The 12210-nt window shown below is 48.7% G+C and overlaps 1 protein-coding gene across 1 annotated transcript in view; it reads right to left on the minus strand.

Annotated features, from left to right (window-relative positions):
• Positions 1–1377: 1377 nt before the first annotated feature.
• Positions 1378–12210, minus strand: part of LOC118380411 (ataxin-1-like) — a 16605-nt gene continuing 5772 nt past the window's right edge. The window contains 6 exon segments of the mRNA XM_052509924.1: positions 1378–3463; positions 3684–4309; positions 4312–4840; positions 4984–5066; positions 5069–5264; positions 7025–7985. Coding sequence (XP_052365884.1) covers positions 2147–3463; positions 3684–4309; positions 4312–4840; positions 4984–5066; positions 5069–5264; positions 7025–7657 — 3384 coding nt within the window. The 5' untranslated portion in view covers positions 7658–7985 and the 3' untranslated portion in view covers positions 1378–2146.

Below are 12210 nucleotides of genomic sequence, written 5' to 3' on the forward strand. Positions count from 1 at the left end.
AATTTCAGAATGAGGCTGTAACGTAACAAAATGTATGAAAAGTCAAGGGGTCTAAATACATCAGGAATGCACTGTATACAGTGTATGTGTAATCCTTTACTACACACATTGTGGTTTTTCATTGAAACAAATATTCCATCCTATTCTTTTTTGGGGGGGTTAGATTTAGGCGTTCTGTGCCACTACTAATACTATAACACCATGGAAAAGCTGATAGTGAAAGCTTTTCCCTAAACTAGTATTTCACTGCCTCTCAAACCTGATTCTGAGGTCCATTCTTCCTCGCTGGGACTGTCCTCACAATCAGAGGGTATGATCTTAACTGCTCAATTAGTCTGCTTTGGCCCTTAGAGTGTCCCTGGGTTCATTTTCTGGGAATCTACATGTCTATCATTCAGCATTGTATTTCCCTTTAAAGTAGACTAACTGCACAACGTTGTCCTGAGGCAGCAAAATGAAAACGACTTTTCATCACATAAAACAATGTCCTCAAATGTATGGGGGGTTCTGATGACTGAGGGTAACGATGAGCAGTAGAGGGTTGTATTCTAACAAGGCAGAAATTATCAATTGATATAACTCACACATGCATACTTCACTTTATAGGTCAATATAGAGGACAAATCTCATGGTTTAGTAAATTCAAGCCTTTCCAGGTCAACCATCTGCTAGCTACAGTATCCACTCACTGTGTTCTGGAGAGAGACTGGCCTCCCAGGCAGTGGGCCACTCACTGTGTTCTGGAGAGAGACTGGCCTCCCAGACAGTGGGCCACTAACTGTTCTGGAGAGAGACTGGCCTTCCAGACAGTGGGCCACTCATTGTGTTCTAGAGATAGACTGGCCTCCCAGACAGTGGGCCACTAACTGTGTTCTAGAGAGAGACTGGCCTCCCAGGTAGTGGGCCACTCACTGTGTTCTGGAGAGAGACTGGCCTCCCAGACAGTGGGCCACTAACTGTGTTCTAGAGAGAGACTGGCCTTCCAGACAGTGGGCCACTCATTGTGTTCTGGAGATAGACTGGCCTCCCAGACAGTGGGCCACTCACTGTGTTCTGGAGAGAGACTGGCCTCCCAGACAGTGGGCCACTAACTGTGTTCTAGAGAGAGACTGGCCTTCCAGACAGTGGGCCACTCATTGTGTTCTGGAGATAGACTGGCCTCCCAGACAGTGGGCCACTCACTGTGTTCTGGAGAGAGACTGGCCTCCCAGACAGTGGGCCACTAACTGTGTTCTAGAGAGAGACTGGCCTTCCAGACAGTGGGCCACTCATTGTGTTCTGGAGATAGACTGGCCTCCCAGACAGTGGGCCACTAACTGTGTTCTGAGAGAGACTGGCCTCCCAGACAGTGGGCCTGGAGAGAGACTGGCCTTCCAGACAGTGGGCCACTCATTGTGTTCTGGAGATAGACTGGCCTCCCAGACAGTGGGCCACTAACTGTGTTCTGGAGAGAGACTGGCCTCCCAGGTAGTGGGCCACTAACTGTGTTCTGGAGAGAGACTGGCCTCCCAGGTAGTGGGCCACTAACTGTGTTCTGGAGAGAGACTGGCCTCCCAGGTAGTGGGCCACTCACTGTGTTCTGGAGAGAGACTGGCCTCCCAGACAGTGGGCCACTAACTGTGTTCTAGAGATAGACTGGCCTCCCAGGTAGTGGGCCACTCACTGTGTTCTGGAGAGAGACTGGCCTCCCAGACAGTGGGCCACTCACTGTGTTCTGGAGAGAGACTGGCCTCCCAGACAGTGGGCCACTAACTGTGTTCTGGAGAGAGACTGGCCTCCCAGACAGTGGGCCACTCACTGTGTTCTGGAGAGAGACTGGCCTCCCAGACAGTGGGCCACTCACTGTGTTCTGGAGAGCGACTGGCCTCCCAGGCAGTGGGCCACTCACTGTGTTCTGGAGAGCGACTGGCCTCCCAGGCAGTGGGCCACTCACTGTGTTCTGGAGAGCGACTGGCCTCCCAGGCAGTGGGCCAAACACAGAGACAACAATGTTCCTTCCATAGAAATAGAATCATAAAACATGTATATACCAGGTAAATGAATCCTTTCCATTAATGTGGATAGATAGATTAAACCAAACAGCACTTACAACGTTACAAACATATAAAACTATGTTCCCTACCTCCTGTACAACACTCCAGCTCCTTCAACGACTAACATTTGACCTTCCCTCGATGGAGAGTTTGACCTGCTGAGTTATAAAAGAGGGTTTTGGCAGAGTCAAAGGGGGTTCATCGTCCGCCCTCTCTGTCTGATCTCTCTCTGGAGCAGACCACCTCCTCTTACGACCCCAGGGTTTTTCTTTGTCTGCCTCAAACACTTCTGTCTTGAGGGGCGGAGGGAGCATGGGGCGATTCTGTTCTCTCCCTATTGTCTCTCCATTATCTCTCCCTATCAACTCTCCATTGACTCTCCCTATCATCTCTCCATTGTCTCTCCCTGTCGTCTCTCCATTGTCTCTCCCTATCATCTCTCCATTGTCTCTCCCTATCATCTCTCCATTGTCTCTCCCTATCATCTCTCCATTGTCTCTCCCTATCATCTCTCCATTGTCTCTCCCTATCATCTCTCCATTGTCTCTCCCTATCATCTCTCCATTCTCTCTCCCTATCATCTCTCCATTGTCTCTCCCTATCATCTCTCTATTGTCTCTCCCTATCGTCTCTCCATTGTCTCTCCCTATCATCTCTCCATTGTCTCTCCCTATCATCTCTCCATTGTCTCTCCCTATCATCTCTCCATTATCTCTCCCTATCGTCTCTCCATTGTCTCTCCCTATCATCTCTCCATTGTCTCTCCCTATCATCTCTCCATTGTCTCTCCCTATCATCTCTCCATTGTCTCTCCCTATCATCTCTCCATTCCCTATCATCTCTCCATTGTCTCTCCCTATCATCTCTCCATTGTCTCTCCCTATCATCTCTCCATTCCCTGAGACAGCCTGCAGGTCCGAGGTGCTCCTAGGTCCAACTCCAGTTCCGTAGACCCCTGGTCCAGATCCGGGTCTCAGTCCAGATCCTGTCACCTGGTCCACACAGCGGGGGACGTCCCTGTCCTCCTTATTCAACCTGTCTGTTTTGGCCACTTGCACCAGGAAGACACTGTTGCTGCCTGCAGCATTCAAACTGTTCCTAAAGTCCTCGTCCATACTCTGACCGTCTCTCTGACCATTACTCTGGCTATTCCCCTGACTGTTCCCCTGGCGGGTAGACCCCTGTGTGATGTCCCTAGTGTTGTGGCTGTGCCTCAGCTTGACCTCGTGACCCTGGCTGTTGTGGTTCCTCCCAGACACAGAGCCACCGCCACCCCTCAGGCTCCTGAGGGTCAGGGAGACACACACGTCCCCAACACACAGCTTGGCACAGCTCAGCTCCAACAGCTGAGTGGTCCGGCCAGGGCAGCAGGACGACCAGCCCTGGCCGAACACAAAGAACGGGTACTCTAACAGCACCTCCACACACACCTGCAGAGGAATACAACACACAAAGGATACACAATAAACTGTCATTGGCATAAACATTGACATTAGGATGGGGTTATGGTAGCCTGGTCTCAGATCTGTTTGTGCTCTTTTCAACACCACTGCGGTGAGAGAATGAGTGACAAGGCGTTGGCATGGTAGTACAAACAGACTGGCACTGAGTCTAGGGGAATGGAGACAACAACAAGCATCTCAAGCTTACCTGCGCTTTGTGTTCCCCGACACCGAACTGTATGATGACAGCGTTGGGTGTCTGGCCCGTGTCGATGCGTTCCACTGTGCTGGAGTCAATCTTCAGCTCACTGCTGATCTCAGCACTCTGGATAAAGTCCTCCGTCTTCAGGTCCTCCACTCGCTTCAGCTCCCCATCCGCCAGCTGGATGATGGAGCCACGCATGAAGAACGGAGGGAGCGTGGTTGAAGAGGAGGAGAGAGAGGGGGAGGCCTGGACAGGGGCTGGAGCTAGGGCTGGGGCAGGGGAGGGGGAAGAGGAGAGAGTGGGGGTGGCCTGGACAGGAGCTGGAGCTAGGGCTGGGGCAGGGGAGGGGGACGCCACCACATTAGCCGGTGTGTTAGACGGGATTTGGATGTGTTGGATGGGTAGTACTTGGGCCTGGAGTACAGCAGGGGACTGGTGGTGGCCGTCCGACCCCAGCATCTCACACTTGGACAGGGACGCAGTGAGGTAGGTGTGGCGGGGGAGGGATGCGGTCGCTGGGGCCAGCTGAGAGGCGGTGGTGCTGGCCGTCCTGGCGGTCACCGAGCAGGCAGCCTCGAGGTCCGTAGTGGTGGTAACTCCATTAACGGGTATCAGGAGAGACTGGAGGACTGGCCGTCCCCGATGACCAGATGCTGCGGCAGGGTGGCGTAGCTGACGCCATGCTGGTTACCTGCCCTGGCGATGTAGCCGATGATTGGTGCCTGGGTGGTGGAGTACAGGCTGTGTACATGCTCGTCAGAGTGGTGGGTGGTCTGGATAACCGTGTGAGGGGCAGAAGAGACCTTCAGAGCCTCAGAGGAGTTGAGGGAGGTGAAAGAGGAGGTTCTGGAGACAGGTTTCCTTAGACAGATGCCTCCTCCCTCACTGTGTATTAGTGATGGGTGGACCTGGACCGTGTCCTGCTCAGCACCACTGGTAGGGTGGGGGTGGGGGTTGGGCTGGGCGTTTGCTACCAGCACCAGGGAGGTTTGTAGTCCTGTGGAATCCTGGGTAGTGTAGTCTGCGGGAATGAGGATGTGTCGAGCTTCATATCCATGGTGAACCTGCTGATTGTTCTGGTTAGAGTAGGAGGTTCCTTTGATGCCAGCACAACTCTGTTTACCGAAACTCCTCTCCAGCTCTCCATTCAGCTGCACCACCTTCAAATCAAATCAATCTTTATTTGCCATATCCACAGGATACAGTGTAGTCTACACTGTACAATGACATGCTTACCCACAAGCTCTCCTCGCAAACAGTTCAACATCTAAAAATATCTTAAATTAAAAAACGATGTAAATACCGTGGTGTGTCCGCCCTCAGCTTTGTTGACCCCTAACCCATCCGTATACTGGACCAGCACCTGGGAGGGGGCGAGGGTGAGGGTGTGGGGAGGAGGCCCACCCCAGGGTGGGTGTGGAGCTGGAGAGGCTGGAGGTGGCCCTGGGTAGGGGAGGTGACGCTCAGAGGGCTGCTGCTGTCCAGCTGGATGTACTGGTGGGTAGTGGTGAAGTGGGTCCCTCCAACGGACACAGCCAGGTCAGACGGCAGACCTATCTGGACCTGGTTCTGCTGGTCCCCAACCTTAACATAACATAACAGCCAGGTCAGACTGCAGACCTATCTGGACCTGGTTCTGCTGGTCCCCAACCTTAACATAACATAACAGCCAGGTCAGACGGCAGACCTATCTGGACCTGGTTCTGCTGGTCCCCAACCTTAACATAACATAACAGCCAGGTCAGACCTATCTGGACCTGGTTCTGCTGGTCCCCAACCTTATAACATAACAGCCAGGTCAGACGGCAGCCCTATCTGGACCTGGTTCTGCTGGTCCCCAACCTTAACATAACATAACAGCCAGGTCAGACGGCAGACCTATCTGGACCTGGTTCTGCTGGTCCCCAACCTTAACATAACATAACAGCCAGGTCAGACTGCAGACCTATCTGGACCTGGTTCTGCTGGTCCCCAACCTTAACATAACATAACAGCCAGGTCAGACTGCAGACCTATCTGGACCTGGTTCTGCTGGTCCCCAACCTTAACATAACATAACAGCCAGGTCAGACTGCAGACCTATCTGGACCTGGTTCTACTGGTCCCCAACCTTAACATAACAGAGTATTTCATTAATCGCCCCAAAGGGGATATGTGTTCGCACCAACCAAAACATAAAAAACACTAATAATTATACAGTGGGGCAAAAAAGTATTTAGTCAGACAGAGTCTCCAGATCTCAACCCCATAGAAAATCTTTGGAGGGAGTTGAAAGTCGATGTTGCCAAGCAACAGCCCCAAAACATCACTGCTCTAGAGGAGATCTGCATGGAGAAATGGGCCAAAATACCAGCAACAGTGTGTGAAAACCTTGTGAAGACTTACAGAAAAAGTTTGACCTCTGTCATTGCCAACAAAGGGTATATAACAAAGTATTGAGATACACTTTTGTTATTGACCAAAATCTTATTTTCCACCATAATTTGCAAATAAATTCATTAAAAATCCTACAATGTGATTTTCTGGATTTTTTTTTTCTAATTTTGTCTGTCATAGTGTAAGTGTACCTATGATGAAAATTACAGGCCTCTCTCATCTTTTTAAGTGGGAGAACTTGCACAACTGGTGGCTGACTAAATACTTTTTGCCCCACTGTATAATAATAATACTACTAATTAATTACACAATAAATACCAGTGTTGGGAAGCTACTATGAAAGTTTATCAAGCTAACAATTACTTCACTCTGGAAGAAGTTACGCTACATTAAATCTAGCCTTAAGAAAATATAGTTTACTGAACCTTAAAGTTACCTTGAAAAAGTAGTTGACTACTTTAATGATGCATTATCATATTGAAATCTGAAATGTCATAGTCTAGAAATTGCAAAAACAGATCACAATCTAGTCTATTAAACACAAAAATTATGTTTTAGGTGACAATTGGGCAGGTCTGACACAAATTGTCTTCCCATAATTTAGTTAAACTACCAGCAAAATACTGCAAAATGTAGTTAACTTACTAGTTGAACTCCATGTAGTTCACTACTCCCCAACACCGATATACGGTGCCTTTGGAAAGTATTCAGACCCCTTGACTTTTTCCACAATGGATTAAATACATAAACAATCTGAACACAGTGAACATAATGACAAAGCAAAAACAGGTTTTTATACATTTTTGTAAATGTATAAAAAATAAATGTAAAAAATACCTTATTGTGTGTAGATTGATGAGGGGAAAAAAACAATGTAATACATTTTAGAATAAGGCTATAACGTAACAAAATGTGGAAAAAGTCAAGGGGTCTGAATACTTTCGAATGCATACACAATAGACACATACCTTGGTGGCCTGGGAGATGAGGGCGGTGGTGTAGCAGTGGCCGTCCAGATGGTGGCGCTGTTGCCCTGTGGAGGCGGCTACACTGGTGGCAGTGGACTGGATGATCTGAGAGGAGATGTAGCCAGTGTACGGCCCCGAGCTAATGAACTGGAGGTTAGGGGCCAGCTGGGCATACTGGATTGTCCCGCCCTGTTGGCTGAGCCCCACCCCAGTGGGGTAGATCGTGGAGAGAGAGGACAGGGGGAGAGCAGAAGGGGAGGGGGATGAAGAGGAGGACGAGGAGACATGAAACCTGGGGCTGGGAGTTTCTGTGGATCTGCAGCGTTCGCTGGCTACATTGGCCAGCCAAGCCAGGTTCTCTGTGTGTAAGGTAGTGTCTGCTGAGGCTGCAGCTGCTGCTGGTACCACCACAGGCCTCTGCTCCAGAGCCAGGATCTCAGCTGCTGCTGGTACCACCACAGGCCTCTGCTCCAGAGCCAGGATCTCAGCTGCTGCTGTTACCACCACAGGCCTCTGCTCCAGAGCCAGGATCTCAGCTGCTGCTGTTACCACCACAGGCCTCTGCTCCAGGGCCAGGATCTCACGCTTCTTTGGGGGCAGACAGCCATGGCTCCTCTCCTGGTTGGATTTCATGGTTGGTTTTCACTCTTTGTTTGTCTCTCAAGTAGGCTTTTTGAACCTACTGTCTCTCTCTCTCTTTGTCCCTATCTCTGTTTCTCTCTCAATTTCAATTCAATTTAAGGGCTTTATTGGCATGGGAAACATCTCTCTCTCTCTCAGTGTTGTCATGGGCTCTATCAGGTCTCTTTCAGGTCTTCACTGTGTGACTGTGTCCTGGACTCAGTAGTCTAGAGAGGGCAGAGTGACACCCGCCAGGCGACAGAGAGGACGACTCCATGGACTTCATGAGGAATCATCTCTGACTAACCACCAGCCTCCACAACGTCCGCCAGCTGTAAATCTGGAGACAGAGGAAGAAACACAATTGTTATGTTGTAGCATGTAGAAACAACAGAGAAGAATGATGACTGTACATTTCCAACATGCTTATTACTCTCTGTGCATGACACACGTCAAAGGATAAATGTAATCATCACATTTCATATTATAACATGCGCCCTGCAGGCATGAGATGTGGGTGAGTAGAGAGTGAGAAAGAGGACATGTAACAGGCTTGGCTTGAAGCGCTGAACATCATGGCATGAGTTTAGGCTATTACTGGCATCAGAACTTTACTTCAATACAGAATATTTTCGGGAACAAAACAATAACATTATTAACCGATTCTCAAGATTTGAAAATAACAGTTCTGTTCCGGAACACTAGAGATCTCTTTAGTTGCTGGTTCTTTTTCTGTTACTGGAATTTTTGTTGTTTTTTTCCCCCCCATTTTTGGTTCTGTTTCCTGAACCGGTACCGACCCCTGCTTCAATGACTGTGAGTGGAAAAAGGTGTGAAAATCAAGCCAGACACCAGATCCAATGACATCCTGGTTGTTGTTGTTCTGTGTGTATTTATATCACTTTTTTTTACCCCTTTTTCTCCCCAATATCCTGGTTTCCAATTGGTAGTTACAGTCTTGTCTCATCGCTGCAACTCCCGTACGGACTCGGGAGAGACGAAGGTCGAGAGCCATGCGTCCTCCGAAACACAACCCAACCAAGCCGCACTGCTTCTTGACACAACGCCCACTTAACCCGGAAGCCAGACGCACCAATGTGTCGGAGGAAACACCGTACACCTGGCGACCGTGTCAGCGTGCACTGCGCCCGGCCCGCAACAGGTGTCGCTAGTGCGCGATGGGACAAGGACATCCCTGCCGGCCAAACCCTCCCCTAACCCGGACGACGCTGGGCACATTGTGCACCACCCCATGGGTCTCCCGGTCGCGGCCGTCTGCGACAGAGCCTGGACTCGAACCCAGAATCTCTAGTGGCACAGCTAGTGATGCAGTACCTTAGACCACTGTGCCACTCGAGAGGCCTGTGTGTGTGTATTTATGTGCGTGCGTGTGTGTGTGCGTGTGCGTGTGCGTGTGCGTTCATACATTTCACCCAAGTCACTCCGCATTGAAATGATAATTTGACAATCACATCATGATGTTCTATGAAGTCACGTTGTATTGTGTATATTACCCCCCTGCCTCACGTCATCACATCTACATCATCTACACATTCAACAATAAATTTGACAATCAATCATCATGATGTGTGCCTGATAAAGCCGCTAGATGTACCATTCTATATACCCCCTATAACAGAACATCCATCAAAGCCTACAGATTCAACAATTCTATATCTATAACAGACTGAAGACCTCAGTGAACCTCCAAAGCCTGCTAGATGTACCATTCTATATCTATAACAGAACAGCCTGATAAAGCCTGCTAGATGTACCATTCTATATCTATAACAGAACAGCCTGATAAAGCCTGCTAGATGTACCATTCTATATCTATAACAGAACAGCCTGATAAAGCCTGCTAGATGTACCATTCTATATCTATAACAGAACAGCCTAACAGAACATGATAAAGCCTGCTAGATGTACCATTCTATATCTATAACAGAACAGCCTGATAAAGCCTGCTAGATGTACCATTCTATATCTATAACAGAACAGCCTGATAAAGCCTGCTAGATGTACCATTCTATATCTATAACAGAACAGCCTGATAAAGCCTGCTAGATGTACCATTCTATATCTATAACAGAACAGCCTGATAAAGCCTGCTAGATGTACCATTCTATATCTATAACAGAACAGCCTGATAAAGCCTGCTAGATGTACCATTCTATATCTATAACAGAACAGCCTGATAAAGCCTGCTAGATGTAGGGAGATAAACAGAGCAGGAAGAAAGGGATATCTATGAGAGGCAGAAGAAGCCTGATAAACAGAAGGCAGGAAGAAAGGGAGAGGGAGATAAACAGAGGCAGGAAGAAAGGGAGAAGGAGAGGAGATAAACAGAGGCAGGAAGAAGGGGAGAAGGGAGAGGGAGATAAACAGAGAGGCAGGAAGAAAGGGAGAAGGAGAGGAGATAAACAGAGGCAGGAAGAAAGGGAGAAGGGAAGATAAACAGAGGCAGGAAGAAAGGGAGAGAGGAGATAAACAGAGGCAGGAAAGAAGGGAGAAGGAGAGGGAGATAAACAGAGAGGCAGGAAGAAAGGGAGAAGGAGAGGAGATAAACAGAGGCAGGAAGAAAGGGAGAAGGAGAGGAGATAAACAGAGGCAGGAAAAAGGGAGAAGGAGAGGAGATAAACAGAGAGGCAGGAAGAAAGGGGAAGGAGAGGAGATAAACAGAGAGGCAGGAAGATAAAAGGGAGAAGGAGAGGAGATAAACAGAGGCAGGAAGAAAGGGAGAAGGAGAGGAGATAAACAGAGAGGCAGAAAACAGAGGCAGGAAGAAAGGGAGAAGGAGAGGAGATAAACAGAGAGGCAGGAAAGAAAGGGAGAAGGAGAGGAGATAAACAGAGAGGCAGGAAGAAAGGGAGAAGGAGAGGAGATAAACAGAGGCAGGAAGAAAGGGAGAAGGAGAGGAGATAAACAGAGAGGCAGGAAGAAAGAAAGGGAGAAGGAGAGGAGATAAACAGAGAGGCAGGAAGAAAGGGAGAATGAGAGGAGATAAACAGAGGCAGGAAGAAAGGGAGAAGGAGAGGAGATAAACAGAGGCAGGAAGAAAAGGAGAAGGAGAGGAGATAAACAGAGAGGCAGGAAGAAAGGGAGAAGGAGAGGAGATAAACAGAGAGGCAGGAAGAAAGGGAGAAGAGAGAGGAGATAAACAGAGGCAGGAAGAAAGGGAGAAGGAGAGGAGATAAACAGAGGCAGGAAGAAAGGGAGAATGAGAGGAGATAAACAGAGGCAGGAAGAAAGGGAGAAGAGAGGAGATAAACAGAGAGGCAGGAAGAAAGGGAGAAGGAGAGGAGATAAACAGAGGCAGGAAGAAAGGGAGAAGGAGAGGAGATAAACAGAGAGGCAGGAAGAAAGGGAGAAGGAGAGGAGATAAACAGAGGCAGGAAGAAAGGGAGAAGGAGAGGAGATAAACAGAGGCAGGAAGAAAGGAAGAAGAGATAAACAGAGGCAGGAAGAAAGGGGAGAGAGGAGATAAACAGAGGCAGGAAGAAAGGGAGAAGGAGAGGAGATAAACAGAGAGGCAGGAAGAAAGGGAGAAGGAGAGGAGATAAACAGAGAGGCAGGAAGAAAGGGAGAAGGAGAGGAGATAAACAGAGAGGCAGGAAGAAAGGGAGAAGGAGAGGAGATAAACAGAGGCAGAAAAGAAAGGGAGAAGGAAGAAAGGTAGAAGGAGAGATAAACAGAGAGGCAGGAAGAAAGGGAGAAGGAGAGGAGATAAACAGAGAGGCAGGAAGAAAGGTAGAAGGAGAGGAGATAAACAGAGAGGCAGGAAGAAAGGGAGAAGGAGAGGAGATAAACAGAGGCAGGAAGAAAGGGAGAAGGAGAGGGAGATAAACAGAGGCAGGAAGAAAGGGAGAAGGAGAGGAGATAAACAGAGAGGCAGGAAGAAAGGGAGAAGGAGAGGAGATAAACAGAGGCAGGAAGAAAGGGAGAAGGAGAGGAGATAAACAGAGGCAGGAAGAAAGGGAGAAGGAGAGGAGATAAACAGAGGCAGGAAGAAAGGGAGAAGGAGAAGGAGAGGAGATAAACAGAGAGGCAGGAAGAAAGGGAGAAGGAGAGGAGATAAACAGAGGCAGGAAGAAAGGGAGAAGAAGGAGATAAACAGAGGCAGGAAGAAAGGGAGAAGGAGAGGAGATAAACAGAGGCAGGAAGAAAGGGAGAAGGAGAGGAGATAAACAGAGAGGCAGAAGAAGAAAAGGAGATAAACAGAGGCAGGAAGAAAGGAGAGGAAACAGAGAGGCAGGAAGGAGAGAAGGGAGATAAACAGAGGCAGGAAGAAAGGAGAGATAAACAGAGAGGCAGGAAGAAAAGAAGAGGAGATAAACAGAGAGGCAGGAAGAAAGGGAGAAGGAGAGGAGATAAACAGAGGCAGGAAGAAAGGGAGAATAAACAGAGAGGAGATAAACAGAGGCAGGAAGAAAGGGAAGAAGAAGAGGAGATAAACAGAGGCAGGAAGAAAGGAAGAAGGAGAGGAGATAAACAGAGAGGCAGGAAGAAAGGGAGAAGGAGAGGAGATAAACAGAGAGGCAGGAAGAAAGGGAGAAGGAGAGGAG

This window comes from Oncorhynchus keta, unplaced genomic scaffold (genome assembly GCF_023373465.1).
Source record: "Oncorhynchus keta strain PuntledgeMale-10-30-2019 unplaced genomic scaffold, Oket_V2 Un_contig_5186_pilon_pilon, whole genome shotgun sequence".
Lineage (NCBI taxonomy): Eukaryota > Metazoa > Chordata > Actinopteri > Salmoniformes > Salmonidae > Oncorhynchus > Oncorhynchus keta.